This window comes from Cylas formicarius, unplaced genomic scaffold, assembly GCF_029955315.1.
Source record: "Cylas formicarius isolate icCylForm1 unplaced genomic scaffold, icCylForm1.1 PGA_scaffold_4__25_contigs__length_36172078, whole genome shotgun sequence".
NCBI lineage: Eukaryota > Metazoa > Arthropoda > Insecta > Coleoptera > Brentidae > Cylas > Cylas formicarius.
The window spans coordinates 4,230,095-4,250,923 of NW_026844334.1; the positions used below are offsets into that span (position 1 = coordinate 4,230,095).

General features: G+C 37.8%; 2 protein-coding genes across 2 annotated transcripts; one reads left to right on the forward strand and one right to left on the reverse strand.

Moving 5' to 3' along the window:
• Window positions 1–1,679: 1,679 nt before the first annotated feature.
• LOC132700540 (zinc finger protein 260) lies at window positions 1,680–15,296 on the reverse strand. The gene is made up of 6 exons (XM_060667921.1): window positions 13,889–15,296; window positions 13,044–13,259; window positions 12,642–12,987; window positions 11,047–11,230; window positions 7,279–7,746; window positions 1,680–2,235 (listed from the first exon to the last, which is right to left on the reverse strand). The coding sequence occupies exons 1-6, from the start codon at window positions 14,057–14,059 to the stop codon at window positions 2,013–2,015; spliced, it is 1,608 nt and encodes a 535-aa protein (XP_060523904.1). The 5' UTR covers window positions 14,060–15,296; the 3' UTR covers window positions 1,680–2,012.
• On the forward strand, window positions 13,253–20,409 carry LOC132700541 (uncharacterized). The gene is made up of 2 exons (XM_060667922.1): window positions 13,253–13,812; window positions 18,645–20,409. Exon 2 carries the CDS (start codon window positions 18,648–18,650, stop codon window positions 20,211–20,213), a length of 1,566 nt encoding a protein of 521 aa, XP_060523905.1. The 5' UTR covers window positions 13,253–13,812; window positions 18,645–18,647; the 3' UTR covers window positions 20,214–20,409.
• The last annotated feature ends 420 nt before the right edge of the window (window positions 20,410–20,829 follow it).

Sequence of the window (20,829 nt, forward strand, 5' to 3'; positions counted from 1 at the left end):
AAGAAACGGGGTAAGTGCCTTTGAATATATCAACAATATGTTTTAACAAAATGATGTTAAAAATTATGTATTTTAGAGCTTGTTAACAATAAAAATTAGGCTTACCACAAACGTGAAACAAAATACACGATATAGCTTTGGAAAATTACATGTTTAAAAATAATTACCTATATTTAAAAAAAAATCTCTTTATAACCTTTGCTTGTAGCCGATTCTTGTTACAGATATTTTGTTTTCTGATTGAAGTGTAAGTGGTTCAGCATTCAGCAAATCTCTTACAGTTTTATCCTTCTTCAGAGCATTGCTTTCAGATCATTTTTGCGATTCTGAAATTACAGTTTTTTTTTTCACATTTGTAGGATTATGATTATGACTATTCTGCTAATTTTAAACTTTGTAGTTTTTAGAACTAGGCGGTCTTATATCCAAAAATTCAAAATTGGCCATAGTGATCACGAATGGTGGGTTGTACCTTGCTGATTGAATGATGATGGTCAGATCATCTGGTATAAAGAATGTCATGACTCTTTTGCGTTTTTCTATTAACGCAAAAGCTATTAATTAAATGCGAATCGAATAACCAGTATTGATCGAGATATGAGAAAACTGCGAAACATAAATGAACGAAGAATTTTTCAAAAGATCAATCTGGACAACCCCAGTTAAGGGACGCACATCTAGCCCTTCAAGAATCAATTTCAACGAAATCTACCAGGGATTTAAGGGGAAAGAATAGTTCCTATGGTACCAGTGTAACAATCACTGTCCCAATTTTAGTTTTCATTCTCTTTGTGATGAAAATCCAAAAAAAAAAAAAACGCCACCGAACCAGAGGAAAACCGCCCAGTAGACGAGTCTGAAGTTACGTTCTTAATTTTATTATTCCACACCATAAAGAAAATAAAAAAAGGGAGCTGTCAAACCTCATTCATATAGGACCGGTACAGGTTTCTGGATTATCGACAGTTCAGTGGGGGCAATTTTGAATATAAAATTTGCAGATGCAAAGCTGCATTATTGTACATATCATTTTTCTATTGCAAAATGGAAAGTAGCAACAAAGGTAAATAAGCTTTGGAATATTTAGAATTTTTATATTAAAAATTCCACAATTATGTAAAAAAACAAAATATACTTATAAACAAAAATTCTTATGCAACTTGTATATTTTCCGGATATGGAAGTAGGAAAGAAATGTGACCGCCAACTTGAAGTTAAATCCCTCTGGTTTGCTTGTTTTATCTAAAATTATTTTTAATTATGACTAAGTATATAGAAACACGTAATTAAACTATCACGCTATAACATATTCTAGTATTTTTATTTGAACCTTTCCTCGTTCTTCTTGTTAATTTCTTGATAGGAAAACAATGTTTAATCCAGGTTATTCATAGTTGTTTTAATTTGCTACAACTGCCAACGATGCGATATAAGACATAAAACTTGAATATAATGCAAAATTCAATATTATATGTGCTTGTGCTTGGAAATATCAATAAAAACTAAATATAGCATTCTCTAATAGAGTATTGTTTTGATAGTTTTTATTTTGGATTAGTTTCTTCAGCTTGACACTGTGTGGCGCCAACAATCAATTTTTCTAATCTTCTCTATGTTCCACGCCATTTTTTGGGATTTAAAAAACAAACAAAAAATTTCAAAATATACTTTATTGTGTATTAAAGGACTCCGCGTCATACTCAATAAATACTATTAAATCCATACGAAACTTAATCATATAAGGCAACGTTACAAAACGATAAATACTACAGATAAACCGGTGTGGATAACAAACTATTAAAAAACCCTCTACGTTAACAACTAAGCGAATATTATTACAATCCGGACCGGAATTTAAGAAAAACAAAAAGTGGTCGCTGGTCCTATCGCCCCCCCACCCCCCGTACCCTAAAAAACTTATTTTCCCGGCCGCTAGGGGCGCCAGGGATTCCATCATTCTTTGGTTAAAAATTTGACCCCGAAATACAAGAAATTCGTTTTTCACCATCGCGCTACTTTGACGCGAACGTCTTCCTCGCGGTGAAGCTGTCGCCACGTCTGTCGTGTATTCTCGCGTGTCTCACCAGCTTGTCCTTACGTCCGAAACTCTTGTGACACTTCGGACACTTGAAAGGCTTCACGCCGGTATGGGTCGCGACGTGTCTGTCCAACTCGCGTTTCCGTATGAACGACTTGTTGCATATGTGACAGCCGAAAGGACGGACGCCGGTGTGCCTTCATTGAAACAAATTCGTTTTTGGGGAACTCGTACTATACCAGATATCAAAACCGACAATCGGTTTGAGGGCAACAATAGGATGCCACTTGGTGCATCCAATGTTTCGTTTTGAACCTTGGGCGACAATTAAGAGATTGTCGGACTTCCATTGCCTTTAATTTATTGTGAAACAGATAACGTTTCGTGTAGGATCTGCCTGCCTGCAGCTTTGCATCTGCTTATTAGTAAATCTAAAGTCTGCCAATAGTCGTTCTTGTCGTGTCCAAATAATGGGTAGGATATCTCATTTATTCTTTCGAGCATTTTAAGCATATTTTCATTTTAAGATAAGATAATTTAGATTTTAAAAAAATCCTAAGATCAGGACTTCCACCAACGATTAAAAGGGAAGAGAAGGAGTTTCTGTGGGTGGCTTTGCTCGTGACAGGTCGATTCTTGTATGCTGCCCACAGAATCCGGGTTTTTCGATATTTAAATTATGTTTTCGGCCGACTTCGGTGGATGGTGTCTCGATATTATCCTCTAATCATCCCGGGGTGTCACTATTTTCCCCACACACGCCGGTAACTACTCCGGAGTTCCGTGAGGAACGTGAAATTGGTCAGTTGGTGACCAACACGAATCATTAACCTTATTTGCATCAAAGTTTTAACATGGTTGCAAGCTGACTGATTTGCCTTATGTGGCAGTGCAAATGAAGATAGTTATAGAAAAAAACACAGCATTAGTTATGAGTTAAAAACTGTTGTTCAACTTTCGAAACCATACATTTTACGAGTTTAGCGCCAAAATTTCCCGGCCTGACATAGATGCAGCTCCAGTATGTATCACGATAAAACTTTCTCTTGTTTTAAACATATATCTTAGTAGGCTGCGAAAAAAAAATGAAGTCTTGCGTCAAATAGTTTTTTATTGACAGCATTTTAAACAAGACGTGTCCGAAAAAATGTCGCAAATAACGCAAATTGAGTATAGGGCAGTCATAAAGTTTTTGACAAAAGAAGGGTTAGCACCTAAAATAATTAAAGAAAGGCTGAATGCTGTGTACGGCCAAAGTTCTCCTTCGTATTCTCTGGTGAAAGAATGAGCAAAACGTTTTCGAATGGGGCAGGAGTCCCTTGAAGATGATTCAAAAACTGATCGACCAGTGGAGGTCACAACGGAAGATATTGTTGCGATTGCGGAAGAGGTGGTATTGAGTAATCGACGTTTAAAGGTCAAGGAAATCTCAGAAACTACTCGAATTACGGCGAATCCTGCAGGATCATTTAGGAATGCATAAGGTTAGTGCAAGATGGGTTCCTAAAAACCTTTCGGCTATTCAAAAACAACGCAGTGTCGAGTGCGCGCGGTCTTTTTTGGAACTCTGTGGGTCGGAACTGAAGCCTGTGATAGAGACTATTGTGACGGGAGATGATACTATGGTTCTCTATTATGCCCCTTTATCGAAAAAATAATCAATTAAGTGGCGTCGTAAGGTTGAAGCACCTCCAAGAAAATTCAGAGTCTGCCAGTCGACAAAAAAGGTAATGGCCACGACCTTTTGGGATTGTGAAGGAATTCTTTTGATAAATTTTAAAGAAACTGATACCACTGTCAATGGTAAATATTATGCAACATTATTACATAAATTGCGAGACTGCATACGTGTAAAACGTCGAGGAAACTGACCAGAGGTGTGCGTCTTTTGCACGGTAGTTGGTGTTGCACAAGCTGCCACTTTAGAGTGTGGGTTCCAACAGATAGATCATCTTCCCTATAGTCCAGATATGGCCCCCAACGACTATTATTTGTTTGGATATTTGAAAAAGGACTTACGTGGACGGCGGTTTAACGACGAAGTTGAGTTAAAAGAGGCTGTTTTAGCTCATTTTGCAGACCAACCGAAAGAATATTTTTTTAAAGGGATTGAGTTGTTAATAAAGAGATGTAATAAGCGTATTGGTGTTAAGGGGGATTATATTGAAAATTATAATAAAAAATTGTTACTCTACTTTGTTTCTTTCATATTCAGGCCCGGAAATTTTGACGCTGCCCTCGTATACCGATTCGTTCTTACCGTTGTGTTGCCCTCAAACCTGAACGTTCACATTATGTCATGAAATTGTTTTTGCACATAAAACGCAGAACACTTTTTAATTCAACACCGAAGAATTAATTTTTTTATTAAACTTTAACTGTTGTACTTCTTGGTTTTCTTATAAAGCTCTAAAAGGTATGGCTTCTTATAAACCCCTGATAACTATCCGTTACCTTGTCCAGTCAGAGCAATGGTGTAGCTACGTCATAGCAAAATGCTTAATTTAACGGATAAAAAATTCCAGGAACACGCTTTTAACCTTAAACGCCGTACACAAGTATTTACTCTCTTCATACTGGAAACCATCTCAATTTTATGAACAAGCAATTATGTATAAGTATTCATCGAATGAATTTCATTTAAAATATGGTTTAAGCAACAAGGAAGCTTCAAGGATCGACTATAAATTTGACCGACAAGTCTTTAATTATAACAAAACTACGGCTACAAAACTTGGCTATAAAGAAACATTATTAAAAAAAAAACATTTTTAGAGTTGCTTAGTTGATAGTGTGAAATCATGTCATGTGACCTAGGTGGCCAAAGGCCAAATATTCGTGAAGGAAGTATGTTTTCAATTATTCTTTTTTTTCTATTTTTCAATTGTAATTTTTGTTTGTACCACCATTATTATTATTATTATTTGTTACAGTACCCCAAATTGTCTACCCTCAATTGTACCCCAATGGGTTTCACTTTGTTATATACAATTGAGGAAAAAAAAATCACCCCCACGGAAAATATAAGTAAATAATAATTTCTTATTGTGTGATTCAATGATATTTTTCTTGTATTATTAGACGAAAAAAAAAAGGTTTCAATTTTATATAATCAGTTCTTCTAAAAGCGAAAAATCCGAGAGTCTATAGAAATCTATAAACAACCTAACAATCTTAACCGCGACTCAGGTCTCTACCTGTCACCAATTTGGGAATCAGTCACCCGAGACGGTGTTTACAGAGCAAAATACGAGCCAGTTTCAGTCAAGCTCTGAAGAAGCCAACTGAATGATTGGCGAAACGTCTGCAATTTCGACTCAGCAAAAACTGACGCAGGAGGAACCCAGAAGTTTTGTAAAACGTGAGCAGAGGCTTCTTGGGCATTGAGAGGTATTGGCTCTTTTTGCTCATACAACGCTTTCTTTATTTTTGTTGCTCTTTCAGGACACTTTGTGGATTCCTTTAATACTACGGAGAGATCTTTTTTACCCGTACGTTTTGCAGCAATACCAGCTGCATGAATAATTAGCTTGGAGTGGTGTTTGTTCGATTTAGCTAAGTTTAGAGCATCTCTTCTTAGGTTTTATTCAAAAGGTAAATACTTTCGACCGGATGAAGAATTTGGAAAAATATTATTGAACTTTTAGAAGTCTGCGGCTTTTCAAATTGTGTACATTTTTCAATCCAATTCTTGTATTGAACAGAAAAGATTGTTTTGCATCTGGACGAAAATACTAGTACTTTTTTTCTCAAGTACGATTTTGACACATCAGGAAAGTCAAATTTACTTTAAAAAAAAATTCATAATTTTAGTAGGTTTCGCTAAAATACTTTTTTTTTTCGGAGAACCATACTTCAAAAATTTGTTCATTTTGCAGTCGATACTCGACTAAAACAAACCACGTTTTATTAGCAAAGTCGAGGCAGATTTGGAACTCTTGATTTTTCACAAGGTTTGTCCTTTTAAAAATGACTTAATTTAACTGACCTGTGAAGCTTAGTAAATAAACGGTTCATGCTTTATACTACGTGATACTGGAGCTAAAGGTGAGAATTTCAAAGTCGGCCGCCATCTTAAGGTCTTAAATCGCGGCTACTTTTTAAACTTGTTTCGCCACTATTCACCGGCCTTGATTTATTTTTATTATAAAATTTAAAAGAATTTAATTTGCACCAACAAATTCGTGGAACTGGATCGAAAAACGGTATCTCAATAAATTGAAATATATTTACTAAATACTGCGTTGGACTTGTTAAGAACCGTGGTTTATTAAAATTTACAAATAACCTGACATTTTTCTTAAAAGCATAAACATTACCACCACCGACGCCATCTTGAAATTCATAATGGCGTTCGTTTTTTTTTTACCAAGTGGGGGGGCTTAGTCATTCAGTGTTTGATTTATAAAAATCGGTCAAAAAATAAAAGTTATTAAAAAAAATATTTTTTTGGTTTTTATGGTCCACTCGGCATCGGTAGTAAAAATACGCCTAAAACGTGTTTATGCAAGTTTAAGCAAAAATATACTGCATGCTGTTTAGGGTCATGCTCCAATTCACCGTAAAATGTTACTTAAATATCAATGAATTGCAATCATTTTTTTATAGTTCTAACTGAAAAGAAATATCGAAGATTTTAAACCCTGTTTAGTTTTTTTAGCTATAAATGGGTAGATACCTAATTATTTTGAACGATGTGTGGCATATTTTGTGTAACTTACCCTGAGTATTGTTATCCATTGCAAAAAGGCTTCACTTCAAAAAGTATTTAATCACGCCGCTTAATTAAAATGACGCTAAATTGTCACGAAAAACAAGTGTTTTCTTTGACAGGCAAAGTTGAGTTTAGGCCAATGCCACGCATGGCCTGCTGGATTATTTCGTCTGTTTTAAAAACTAAACGATTAAATGGGTACTTGACAATGTGTATGTATTGTTTTAATGGCCAAAATACCACCTTGAAAATTTCCTTTAATGGCCAAAATTAATTAAATCCATCCTAAAGTGCGCTGATTTACATGATGACTTACGGCCTTGCAAAACAGACTTATTTTGCATACCCGATCGTATCTACTTCAAAACTAATGAATTAATTAAAATCGGAAGGTAGCAATATAGCTAAGACATACGAATCAATATTGATTGCGTCGCTGTATGTGACGTCACTGCACGACTGCTCCGACTAGAGTTTAATAGAACCTTCACGTCGGTCGGGTTAAAGCCTAACTCGGCTGGCTTACCTCGCCTGGTGGTACTTCAGGTTGTCCGGCGTAGAAAACTTTTTCGGGCACTGCGCGCATTTGTACGGCCTGGGGTCCCGGTTGACGTGCGCGCCATCTTCGGGGTTCTCCTCGCCGGTTACGTGACGTCTCTCGCCCTCCTCGAAACTCGACTCCTCGACGGACAGCTCGTCCTTGACGTAGTCGTCGATGATGTGCTTGGGCTCGTGCTCGATGGACCGGTGCTCGGCGCCGTAGTCGTTGTGGTGGAACGGGTCCAGATCGATCACCATGTTCTCCTCGGTTTTGCGGTCGTCGTCGCCGTTGTTGGCCGGCGTAGCGGCGTAGTTATACTCTCCGAGGTCGAGGTTTTCGCGCATCATCTGGAGTTCGCGCGACTTGTCCTCCGCGTTCTGCTGCGGCCAGTGGCGTTTCTCGTGACGCAGCAGTTTGTCTTTGCGACCGAACGACAGGTGGCAGTAGTTGCACCTTGATTACAAAAATGTTGTTTTGCACAGCGGTTCATAATTTTGCGCGAAAAAAAAAAATACGACACCGATCGAACACAAAACGCACTTGCTTCGCCGTCGTGTCACTTTCGAAAAACCGATGAAGTCGAATTTTTCGAAAGTATACGCGCTTGGCAACGAAACATATCTTGGCAACAGGAGGTCCTAGGGGACGGAAATGATCAGCGTCGAAAAAAAAACTTGTTTTTTGTCTGTTGTCTGGGGTCGTAAAGTATTAAAAAAAAAATAAAAATCGCGCTTGCAAGGGTTTAAGAAAAAAATTATTTCTCGAAAACGGTTAACGCGACGGAAAAAATTCTGGAATTCAAAGACGCAGAAGATTTGGATGCATAAACTTTTATTCTTGACAATTTTTCAAAAATGTACAATGCAAATTGTAAATTAAAAAAAAAACTGGTCCCCCTATTATTGAAAATTGTTTATAACTAAAGGACTGTCTTTCAAATATCAGCTAAAAAACAGCTAAAACTTTTGAATTTAAGGTTTTCACCTATTGTACAGGGTGTTCGCAATATTAAGAAACGTAATAGGTGCCCTAAACTTGCAGCTAACGACTTCAGATTTGGCAGAGAAGTAGAAGTTCAGTCCCATATTAAAAAAAAAAATTGTTTTTTTTTTGTTATTTTGGCTTTCAGAAAAACATGTTTTTCTCCATAACCATTCACCCGATCGGCAAAATTCTTCAACTGGCAGACGCGGAGGATCCAGTGCTATAACATTTATTTGAAGCATTTTTTCGATTATATACAGGGTTTTTCAATTATAGGCAAAAATTGAAAAGACTTTGAAAATTGTAAATTATTAATCGCAAATCAAAAATCATAAAAAAATATGGCTAATCAGTTCAAACAGTGTTATAGGCCGCATCGCGCTGCTCAAGAAAATTGAAAAAATCCATATAAAAATCCCTATTTCGAAGGCTGTCAAGACGATCCAGGGCTATAATCTCCATTTCCGGATTTTTTAAAATTATGTTCAGGATGTGCCCATTATGGGTAAAAATATCTAAAAGACCCTGAAAATTGCCATCTTCGTTTGTAAATTACTATAAAATTTGTAAAAATTTGGTAGAAACAGTTTCGTAAATTGTGAGGAGAGAGAGTTTCAGGTTTCGTCTATCATACAGGGTGCGCGAGATACTTGGAATATTATAATTGGAAATCGTTATTTCTTGTACAATCTTTTATATTTATCAAAGTTTGTCGTTATTTTGAAATTCAGCGATAAGTAAAAGACGCTTTATACAGGGTGTGTAATGCACGACAGAGACAGACCACGGAAAAGGAATTGTTATAATTATTCTATTGTATTAAGTTACGACATCGATCGGTAGATTTGCTTATACCTTGAATTGAGTATTGAATGAAATATCTCGCATTCAAATCAAATTTATGTATTACTCGTACAACCCGATATGTAGCACCTATAGCTAAATATTATACTAACTAAAACAAAAAACAGAACATATTATAGACACAACAAAAATTCCGTTTATGGTTTACGACTTGCAATTGGCAACAAAAAGCATTGAAATGATTCGGTCCTTTTCGAAATCGGTCACTGATTGATTCGGTTCTCGTAAAATGAACGATTGACACAATACTAGTTCCGAGCTTCCGACCAATCGGAATGGACCGTTCCGTCTGACAGTTCGACGAATCAGAACGATTCACACATACAGCGTACATTGTAAAAAAGTGAAATGTGCATCAGTTACCTTTTTTAATTTTGAAATTTTATTGAACAATAATAATAATGGCTTTATTCAGCTAAGAGATCAGCGGTATTCAACATAGTTGCTTATGCAACTACCCGATACATCGGAGTTATGAGAAAAAAAAACGAACAAAAATATGTATACATATTACAGGGCTGAAAATTGTCACATACCTTACTATAGATAACTTTTTTATTTCAAAAATAACTGTCAGCCTTTTATATGGCGCTTATCAACATGGAAAAGGCGCAAAAAATTCTATCCAATACATGTTATAAAATGATAATGATATAAGAATATTTCATAAAAAACAGTTTTTTAATAGAGCTGTAAATTGGGTCACGGTTCTTTGACAATACCATAAGATAATTTTATAACAGCATTGAATACGTTTCATTTAAAAACAATCTGTGATGTATGGGACTTTAAAAACTTAGCAATGACATTTTCATTTTGTAAGAATAACGAAAAAAAGTATTTGTATTTCAATACGATAATGATGTCGACAAAAATGATTTGCTAAATGCTCTTGTGATGCTTCCCTGAGTGACTTGCTTGAGGAAGTTCACAGGCTTTTGCTTAATTATACGCATATATTTGTAACTTAAACTTTAATGCCCTTTGAATTTTGCCTATTTTTACAAAATTTGAAAATAAATGTATACTATTTAAAAAAAAAATGTTTCTAATAAAATTAAAAAATATCAAATCCAATGTTAAACACTCGAGACTTTTAATAGACTTCATTGATATTGTGATTTTTCCCATTTATGACAATACGGTTGCCTCAAATCTGACGTTCATTTCGATTTCAACAATTATTTTAATACAGTCATGATACTTTTATTAAAGTGGTCTTGAACGCCAAAAAGTCGCAATATGCAAATTGTTTTAAAGGTAAATCTCCAGAACAACTATAAAATTTTGTTATAAAGCTCATACAAAAAATGAATTTTTATTTTTATAAATTCATTTTAAGACAATTATAAAATAAGTTTAGCTCAAGCATAAATAGTTTTATTCATCTACCACCATCTTTAAACACATTTGATTTTAACTTGAATTTCGAATTCATTTCAATTTCAGTATTTTGATTAGATTTTTCTTTTGTTGAACTGAGGTGGCTTTATTTTATCAAAATAAATAAGAATTAAAAGTTCAGATTTTCACGAAATTATATATTATGACATTTGATAAAGACACGGTGTTGTCGAAACAATTGTCATGTCATAATATATAATTTCGTGAAAATCTGAACGTTTAGTTCTTATTTATTTTGATTTTTCTTTTGGTTTACTTTGAGTTAGATTTTTGTTGAAATATTGATTCAGCTAGCAGTGAATAAAAGGATTAAAGATTTTCTAAAATATTTTCATTGACTACCAAAATCAATCTATCAATAAAAAAAACTAACCAGAAAATAACCAATCAAAAGTCAAGCAAGCCTATATACAAATCTAGTGCACAGACAAATCACGCGAAGGGGATAGTTGCGTTGTTTTTATTCAATGGTTGTGACAATTAGCTGATTGGCAAACTCACCTAAAAGGTTTCTGCCCTGTGTGGATCATAGCGTGCCGATTGAGGTCACCCTTTGACGTAAAAGTCCTCGGACATTTTTGACAGACGAATGGTTTGGTTCCTGAATGAATCCGCATGTGCTTGGACAGATTCGTGTTTCGCGAAAACGATTTGAAACATACTGAACACGTGTAAGGTTTGACACCTGAAACGAAGTGTTATTTACAAAATTTCTCGAAATAAACTACCTGAAAATTATATCTAAAATGTCGGGGAAAAGTTTAATTAATACCAAAATTGTTGGGTTTATTGTGCAGATATAATATTGCATATTTAGTGACCAGGCAAAAAGGAATAGTACATCAAACGTCCTCTCATGCTAAAAAAAACAACACATTATAGTTGTTTTTTTTTACATTAAAATCAGAATAAGCCATAGATTAAATTGTCACTTAGTTGGCCATGCATCATCATGGAGTCACGTCAACGCCACTTCTTTAATTGAATATTATTGTTCAAAATTCGATGTTTTCACTGGACCGAATATACAGAGAAATAACCAAAATAACTTTCAAGAGCATTTATACATTATTTTTAAGAAACATAACTTTGCGGAGACAAGCTAGGCGGTGCGTTTTAAATCCTGATGAAGAAATAAATACTTTTATATTACTTACGTAGGTTTGTTAAACAGCTTGTATAGGCGAATGGAAATAAGTCGGCGTTTATATCTTTCTATATTTATCTTTTTTTTTTAATACAAGGATCTCGGACCTTATAGCAGATATGAAAAAGTGTAAATGGAATGGCGGGTTTGTAAGTTTTACTCAAAACAAGTTTAAGTTTTTCAAAAAAAATTGTCAACAGTGAGTTGATATTAGAAAAAATGATCATACACCCTTGTAAAATATGGCAATGACGGCTGACGACGGTCTTATTTTCGGCTACAATTAACATTTGAGCAGCAAAATTACAATTCTTTGTCCATTTAAAGTCTTTCATGTATTATAGTTTCCAAGATCCCACAACATAACAAAAAGAATTCACCCTGTATACAAGGTTAATATTTTCAACATTTCGTAAAGTGAAATTTTTACACAACTGTCATAATTGAACACAAGATATGGTCTTGGCCAGAATGATTCATGGTCAACTAAGTAATGAGTTTATTTGTGGCTATACTGTCCAAGATTCCAGGACTAGACATAACAAAAAGAAATCACTCTGTATACAAGGTTACTATTTCGTCAAGTGAAAATGTTATTCTTGTATGGAATTTTGAACAATAATATTCAAGATAGGCCACAACTGTCACAATTAAACAAAAGACATGGCCTTTACCTAGATAATGACTTTATTTGTGGCTATACTTTCCAAGATCCCTGGACTAAACATAACAAAAAAATTCACCTTGTATGCAAGGATAATAGTTGGAATATTTCGTCCAGTAACATTCAAAACAACTGGTCATAATGACACATGGCAAGCAAAGTGACGAGTTTATTTGTGGCTAATTCTAGCCTTAACGTAAAAAATTGGAGCTGTGAATTTAAGAAAATATAACTTTATAAATATAAAGGTTAAATAAGCAATTTGGAGGAGGTAGCACTACTAACCGGTATGTACGATGGTATGTTTTCTCAAATCCGACCTCCTGGCGAATGTCCTGTCGCACTGAGGGCAATTATAAGGCTTGTCGTTCTTGTGGACGCTCTTCATGTGGGCAGAATACAGCAAACGGTCAGCGAAATCCATGCTGCAGCTTGAGCAATTGTACGGTTGGTCCGAATTGTGGGCGTTGCTCTCGTGCTCCATGCACTCCAGCTTATCCGTAAAGGCGTGATCGCAAAACTTGCACATGCACACGTTCTTGCCATCGAGTTCGTTCGTTTCGTTATCACTTTGCCTGTCGTTATCCGATTCATAATCCGATTCGTAATCCAAAGTATTGGGATCCACCACCTAAAAACACCAGTATAATAATAACCGAAACGCATAGCGCAAATAATGCCAGGGACCATAATAACATTGTCGTCAGCTCCGTTAGAGAGATGTTCGTAAAGCGGCAAATGTGGCTGCGGCGGCGTCTCAGATCCGTTGTCTTTGTCGATACCGTTGAGCTGACGCAACGTGGCGTCCGATATGAAACACAGCTGACGAAACTCCAAGCAAAACTCGATTTTGAACAGGCATCTGTGGCATATAACGTTAGGAAGCCCGTCGCCCTGATGGACCTACAAACGTTTAGATTTCGAATTTAGCGCCGCGCATTGACAAACGTCACATGTCGTTCAATTGTTACGAGTCGGTTCCCAACCGTTTAAAGGGTCCCGAAATTTCCCTGCACTTATTTTCGTTCGGCTGCGTTTTTTCGATTTTTCTTTTACGCGAAATTAATTGCTGCAGCTAATATGCGGATTAAAATTAGAGCGGCCGCGATCACATGGCTAATTTCGCTGTGACAGCGTGCGGCGTTGTCGCGCGCGCGATGAAATGCGATTTTTTACAAACGACTTCGGCGTGTGGCCATCGCCAAAACATCTGGCGAATTTGTAGTTTGATAAGCAAAATTATCGTGGTCGAAACAGCGACCACATGGTTTGAACGTCGAAGAAATTCGAGACCCGACCCAGCCGACTCGGCAACGTCGCGGCACCACGGCGGACGAAAATATCAAACATGGCCGCCCAGGCCGCGAATCCAAATAAAAATAAGCAGAAAATATTATGTGTTGTCGCGACAAAGTGGCAGTAAAACGAACATGGGCTACTAAACCGAAATACCGAAGTAAGTCCATAACATCCCGTTTTAGCGTACGTCGCGGCTGCCCGTGTAAATTAACAAACGTCAAAATACGTCTTACCGACAAAGCCGTGCAGTCTATAATTTTCTTCGAAATGCTCTTGTCCTTTCCCTGGATATTGTTGAAAATGCCGAGCATGAAGCCATCTTTCTGCAGGCACAGTCGGCACGTGGTTGCGTAACTCCTCCAGGCGTCGTTAATAACCGATCCTCCGTCGTTTGCTGCTTCCATATTTTTATATTATTTATTCCCAAACGGATCACTAAATAGGCGCGTCTGATCACGTACAAGTTATCCGCTCCCCGGCAACGTGTGCTAGAAGCGTGTGTTTGTGTGTGGGGCGCCGTCTCGATGGCGTAAATGGGACTGAGGCCGGACGAAGGGCGGTTATTTAGACTTGCGCGTGGCCCCCTTCAGTTGGAGGCTCCCGACCGAACGACACCAACGTGTACAGCTGTCGATTTGGCGGTCCGTTTAAATTTCTACCTGCGGGGCCATAAGCTCGCCGGCGTTTAATGACAACGAGCGTTGACATTGTTGTCCCGTTTTAATTCGATCTACCATTTTGATTTCAATGTACAATCGCATATGGCTGATGCGGCTTTTAATTCGCGGTGTAATACGTTTGTGAGGGTCGTCGATTTCGCATCAGATTCGTGCGATTTTACCGTTGAAAGTTGCTTTTAAAATTTACCATTCCGTCGGAACGTCGAAATAGTAGCCTTAAGAATGCGTATCGCGATCTTTTTCGCAATTAAAACGTTTCGAACACCATTAAAATTCCATAGGCGTAGAGAGCTTTTTTTCGGAACCCCGAGTTTTCGGAGTTTTTTTTTTTTTTGGTTCGATTCCCAAAACGTAATTTGCTTGGAAATATGGGGACTTTCGTAACGCAGCTAAAATACAGTGCGTCTGACTTTATTTAAAACATAATGTTTTTATTTATAACTATGTTGTGTAGTTTTGATGCGCATTGTAGTAAATATTGTACATTTAATGTATGTAAATTAAAAGAAAAACAAGTAAATTACATATTTTTCCTTTTAATTGACAGTAATAAAAAATTGTAAGTATACAGATTAGATACTGTACTAGTAATTTAACAAAAAATTTGTTTATTCACGTAGACGCCCTCTTAATAGATAAAAAAAAATGTAGGGCACCAATGACCAGCATGTTCACCGGACTTTAGTCATCTGGATTTCTTTTTTTTGGAGTTTATGAAAGATTTGGTTTATGCGGTTCCTTGCGAATCATTTGAGATAGCGTATTTGGGACGCTTGTGTAGAATTTAAATAAAAATCCAATATTTTTCAAAAATTTCTTATTTCAGTTATTAAAATTGAAGAAGGCGCCTGGACATTTCATGTAAATTTGTTACGTATTATTAAAGTACCTAATTTTTATATTTACGGATTTCTTTGTTGTTTTCAATTAAAATAAAAAATGTACTATTTGCGAGTGGCCATTTTTTATTTAGGAATTAATTAATGCACATAATATCTCAATAAATAGAATTGTCATCAGAAATGCACCTTAGAAAAAAAAAAAACGATTATTAAACGAAATAAGTTTTAAATCATAGGCGCACGTCTATAAAATTTTAGGTACAAAACTGCCCATTTTTCTGCTAGTGTGCAGTTTTTCTCTACAAAATTATAACCCAAAATACGTGCAAGATTTGTACCCAAAAATATTGTTTTTTAAATAAACTTCAACGTCCTGAAACCGGTCGGGTTAGTGAATATTTTCACGCCTTAGCGGGTTGACCCATCTTTTCGATTCGCCCTGTATTATAAAGGAAATTTTATTTAATTCTTTACTGTGATGTGCCCCACCAGATGAGTTACAACTGGTTACATTTTGAGCGTAGAGCTGTGTTTTCATCTGACATCTAACTGGGATTTAAGTAAGTTTGGGGGAACACTGTTGTACGTATCAAAATAATTAATTAGTTGTGTCTAAAATTCTAGAAGTAGTCCATCTCCCAAAGTAGAGTACGGGTTGTTTCTTTTGCCTTTCGTTATGCCCGCATATGTCTCAATAATTTATTATTTGAAGATATTAATAATTAGCCGATCATTTTAAGTAACTTAAATCGTTTTGTTTGGCGGCGAGAACAAATACGAAATTGTTGGATTGCATTACTTGCGTCGAAAATAATCCTTTCCCGCGAGAGCGGTCTAAAAAATAAAGCACCAAAACATAGATAACCTCTGACGCAGATACAGACGAGCTGGTCAGATTGTTTGCTCGAAAACAGGGCGGGTTTGGAGAAACGCGAGAAAAGAAACAATCCGTTTAGTGGAACTGCATCGTAAAAGCATTAGGCGTATTAAAGACGGCGATAAAAATATTTGCCGATCCTATTGTTTTACCGTAACTTTGTATGCGTTGGTACCGCATTTTATTTTATATTTATATCCCCCGCAACACCGAATCGACGCGTGCCTCTATTGAAACGTTTTGAAGAATCGCTTATTATTTTGTGCGAGAATGACAAAAGTTTTATTTTGTCTTTTGCTATTCTCATTCTGCTGGAATTAAAACTGTTTCATAAGCTGTCCTTTTAACTTGTTCACCACCACAGATATCGTCGATCAAGTTTCGCTTCTTCTGTTACTCGTTATCCATCACCCAGAAATATGTATTTTTACATTCAAAAGTTCGCCACCAATGTAGCGAATAATTCTTCTACTATAGTCTGCAGCTCTGTAGTTTTTGCTGGTCCTTACACCATTTTTGCTCTTGGAGTTGACCCTTAGGTCGTCCTGTCCTGTCGGCACCACCACAGATATCGGCGGTCTCTTTCTATGCTTTTATTACAGGTTGTGTATTGCCCAGAAATATTGTGATCTCTTTTACTAGAGTCTAAAGCTTTGTGTTTGAAATTCATTAAAACTTTTTTGTTTTTCGGACGATAAAAAAAAATTGACTCATAGGTTGCCCTTTCAGGTGGTTCGCCACCACAGATCAGATTCCCGTCTTCAGTTACCAGAAATATATACTGTTTGCGTGATAAAGACTGGCTCGTTGTTCTACTATAGGCTACAATTCTATATTTGCAAGTCGATTCTCTGGTATTGCTCATTTACTCTGCCAATTTTATTATACTGGATAACGTAATTGCCCTAGGGGATAGAGTTTTTATGGGCAGTTTTGAAGTTATCACTAATATTAAACAAACGAACTAACTGCTGGCGTTAAAATTGACTTACTGACTTCCGCTTTATGTGGTTCATCACCACAGATATAAACTTGCGTGCATAGAAATCGGCCCACTGTAAATTTTTGACTTTTTTTTTTCTAGAAACTGTTCATCTGGCCCAAAAAATAAACATGCTAATTGGAAGACAATTTCTAAGAGTTTAAATTTGTCAAGAGTGCTGATCTTTTATATGCGCAGCTGCGGTTAAAGAAATGAAACATGTTCATACAGTAGTTACAGTGATAGTAACAAACTTGTTATAGACTTAAATTAATTGCCTTTGCAACTGAAATTTTCATATTATTCGTTCTTCGCTTTAATCTAAAGTGGACTTCGCCAGCGAGCTGTTGTTCGACAACTGGATGTGACACTCGCAGCAGTTCGGTGAGTGTACCACCGGTATGACTAGACTGGATTCTTTGCTAGGCGCTAGGCGAATTACCATGGCTCGTCACCTTAACACGGTTCAAGTTCAACAACAGCTCCATGAAGTTCGAAGAGTGGCTATTAGTCACTGGACAGTGAGAAGAAGACTGAAGGAAAATAACCTGTCCCCAAAAACAACTGAAATTGGTACAAAACTTACTCCAGCTCATCGACGCTTTGCATGGGATCATCTGAATTGCAAATTGAACCAGTGGGGGTCTGTTCTGTTCTCAGATGAGACCACAATATGCCTTTTTGGTAGTGATCGACGAAAAGAAGTATACCGAAGACCAGGAAGATTTGCAGAATGCCACAATGAAGAGCAGAGCCCTTATGGAGGTGGATCCTGCATGATATGGGGTGCAATTTCTATGGACGCACGAACCGACCCTGTTTTCATCCGTAGGGGCGGCCGTGGTCAAGGGACAGGAGGTTTAACAGGTTGCTAGGTACATCGAGGATATTTTATGAGATCATGCGGTACCATATGTCTACTACATTGGAGAAGCATTCATTTTTCGAGTTATGGAGTGACCAGCATGCAGTCCTGACCTCCATCCGATCGAACATTTATGGGATGAACTACAACCGGGAATTCGAGTTAGACTTCGTACCCCAACCTCCATCACAGAGCTAATTGTTGCAGTAGAGGAAGAGTGACTTAACATTCCACAAGAAACAATAGCGAACTTGATTAGATCTATGCCTAATCGAGTAAGAGATGTTATAACCCTAATTGTTTTTAGTAATAAAAAGAAGCCAATTTGACTCCTGCAGTTATTTTACTATGCTAAACTTGAAAAGCATAAATAAATTTAAATTAATTTAAACTCGTATTAAAGCATATTAAATTGTCTTTCAAACAACATCTTTTTTTGATCTGATCAGTAGTTTCTAAAAAAGAAAATGAAATCGAAGTCAAAAGTTCACAATTGGCCGATTTCTATGCACGCAACTTTATGTATTCTGTGCATCCGAAGACTTAAGTAGCGAACTCTTCTACTACAGTCTGCAGGAGGGACGGAAATGATCATGCTCACATGTTGCTCTAGTTAAAATTGACTCATAGGCCGTCTTATAATATAGTTCATCACCACAGGTCGATCTCTTCCCTTAGCTAGTTCCAGATGATGATTACGATATGATATTTCAATTTATGTCTGACGGCACGTTTCTTTGCAGGTGATGCCGAAATACCGAGATGTCCAATCGTTGAAGAGTCTATCGCTGAAGGGCGTCGGCTCTTTGGTGGTCTTCATGGCGCCGCGTATCGTCGCGAAACTGAAACAGCACAGCGACGCCGCCCTTATCAAATCCGACCTGCAACGAATCATAGACTCGCTCAAACGCGAACTAGTCTCGTACGTTCCCGACTATTTGTACGACTCGATGGCTGTGGAAGTGTTAAAGTCCGTCAAAGCTCTGATCGAAAAAACGAAAAAGACGTACTACCCGCACATATCGATGTCTCATTTCCTGACCGAAATGAACGTCGTGGTCAGCTTGGCGGAAGTAGTGCTCGACGCCCAGCTGCGCAACATCGATTTCTCCGAATGGCCGAAAATCATGCGCTACGTCCTCTACAAAAACCTAGACAAGCTCACGGGGTTGGAGAACCTCAACCTCGGCTCGTGCACGGCGAGTTGGAAAACCAGCGAGCACGACAACAACATCCTGAGCGGGATAAGGGTGATGAAACACCTGCGCTCTCTATGTCTCTGTTTCGATTGTACGGACCTGGTGATCCAGGCGGTCGGCGAGAATTGCCCACATATCAAATTCCTCGACGTCACTTGCTCCAGGTCGGTGACCGATAGGAGTATACCGCATCTGCTCAAATGCAGGGAGCTGACGGTACTCCAGCTCCATCAGACGTCGGTCACGAAGACAGGGATCGCTCAGCTCATCGCCGGCCTGCCTAAACTCGAAGACGTCGGCCGTTGCGATGAACTGGGACATATCATCAAACACCTGTATCAGAATTTCGGCAGCTGCGGCCCTTTCACGCTGCGCAAGATCCAAACCAGGGACTTGTCGACCGAGAACCTGCGGCTCGCGGTCGACATGTTCCCGAACGTCGAACAGGTGTCGCTGTTTCACGACGAGCAAATCTCCGATCTGACCGTGCTCATTTCTTTGGATCGCCTGCGCGACTTGAAGCTCCTCTCTTGCGCGTTCTACTCCGACTATCTGAAGCAGCTGCTCGAGATACGTGGCTCCAATTTGACTAGCCTCCATTTGGAGCACGCGGAAGAGATGAACTTCAACGCGCTGCTCGACATCAGCCAGTGTTGTCCGCAGATCAAGAGTTTGGTGTTTTACAATTGCGACTTTACGTTCAGCTCGAACCAGACGCCGCGAAAGCTGAAAGTGGCGCCGTTCCAGAAGCTCGAGAAGTTGTTTTGGGTGGTGGACAGCGCCACCAATAACTTGGAGTTTATTTTATCCCAGGCGGTAAACATCAAGAGGATCCATCTGGGCTCGTCCACGGGGATAACGCATTCGAGCATCGTGAGCATCTTGAACGTGAACCCCATGAAGCAGCTCGAGGAGTTTAGGGTGTTGTACAGCAGCGACATGAACATGAGGACGGTCGAGTTGTTGCTGGCGAGCTGTACCAACCTGAGGGTGCTCTCGGAGCTGGAAAGCTGGCAGGGTATCAGCGTCGAGGAGCTAAAGCAATTTAAGAAGTGCGTCTGCGCAAGTAATTTCGATCTGGACGTCAGACCTACGTTGTCGTTCTCGAACTGACGTCGTTGTGATATTAATCCGTTTCCTTTTTAGGCGTGTTTGGTTTGTTTTTTTTATTATTGTCGTTATATTTAGGCCCCACTACTTGTTTGTTCATAGTGATACTAGTTTTTACGGCCGGTCGATATTCCTGGAGGATCTGTATGGCGTGTACACGCGAAATATATTTTTACCGAAGATGTCTGGTTAGTTTCAATTGTTTTTAACGTCTCTGGGTATTTCAGAGGCTTTTTATGATCTTTGGGTGAAAGACGTTACTTTTATTGCCCTTTATTGATAAAGAGTGAAGATATAAAATAAGTATAAAAGTGCCCTAGAGACACACTCGAAACTAAACCTGTAGTATAATATCAATCATTAAGTTTTCTCTGCATTCCATTCAAAACATTGTTAAGACCTAGGTTCACTAGCGAATTTTAATCTGGCAAATAGTCAAAAGTGGACGTGTTTCCCTGAAATGTTAAATTCTAAATTTATATTAAAAACGGAAAATTGGTATTCTCCAGGGCGTGACTATTGATGGAATGGTGAAAAAGGCGTGATGAGGAGATAAAGGTTTGATTTTTTTTTTGGTAATATCTAACCAATAATTATGGAGGACATTAACCAACTAATT

Bases quoted from the DNA above. Each gene is read 5' to 3' on its own strand.
- LOC132700540 (XM_060667921.1), bottom strand. From the start codon at position 14,059: ATGGAAGCAGCAAACGACGGAGGATCGGTTATTAACGACGCCTGGAGG. The intron at 11,231-12,641 runs GTTAGTAGTGCT...ACTTCGTTTCAG, and splicing joins ACATACCATCGTACATACCG to GTGTCAAACCTTACACGTGT. The intron at 2,236-7,278 runs GTAAGCCAGCCG...GTTTCAATGAAG, and splicing joins CTGAAGTACCACCAGGCGAG to GCACACCGGCGTCCGTCCTT.
- LOC132700541 (XM_060667922.1), top strand. From the start codon at position 18,648: ATGCCGAAATACCGAGATGTCCAATCGTTGAAGAGTCTATCGCTGAAG.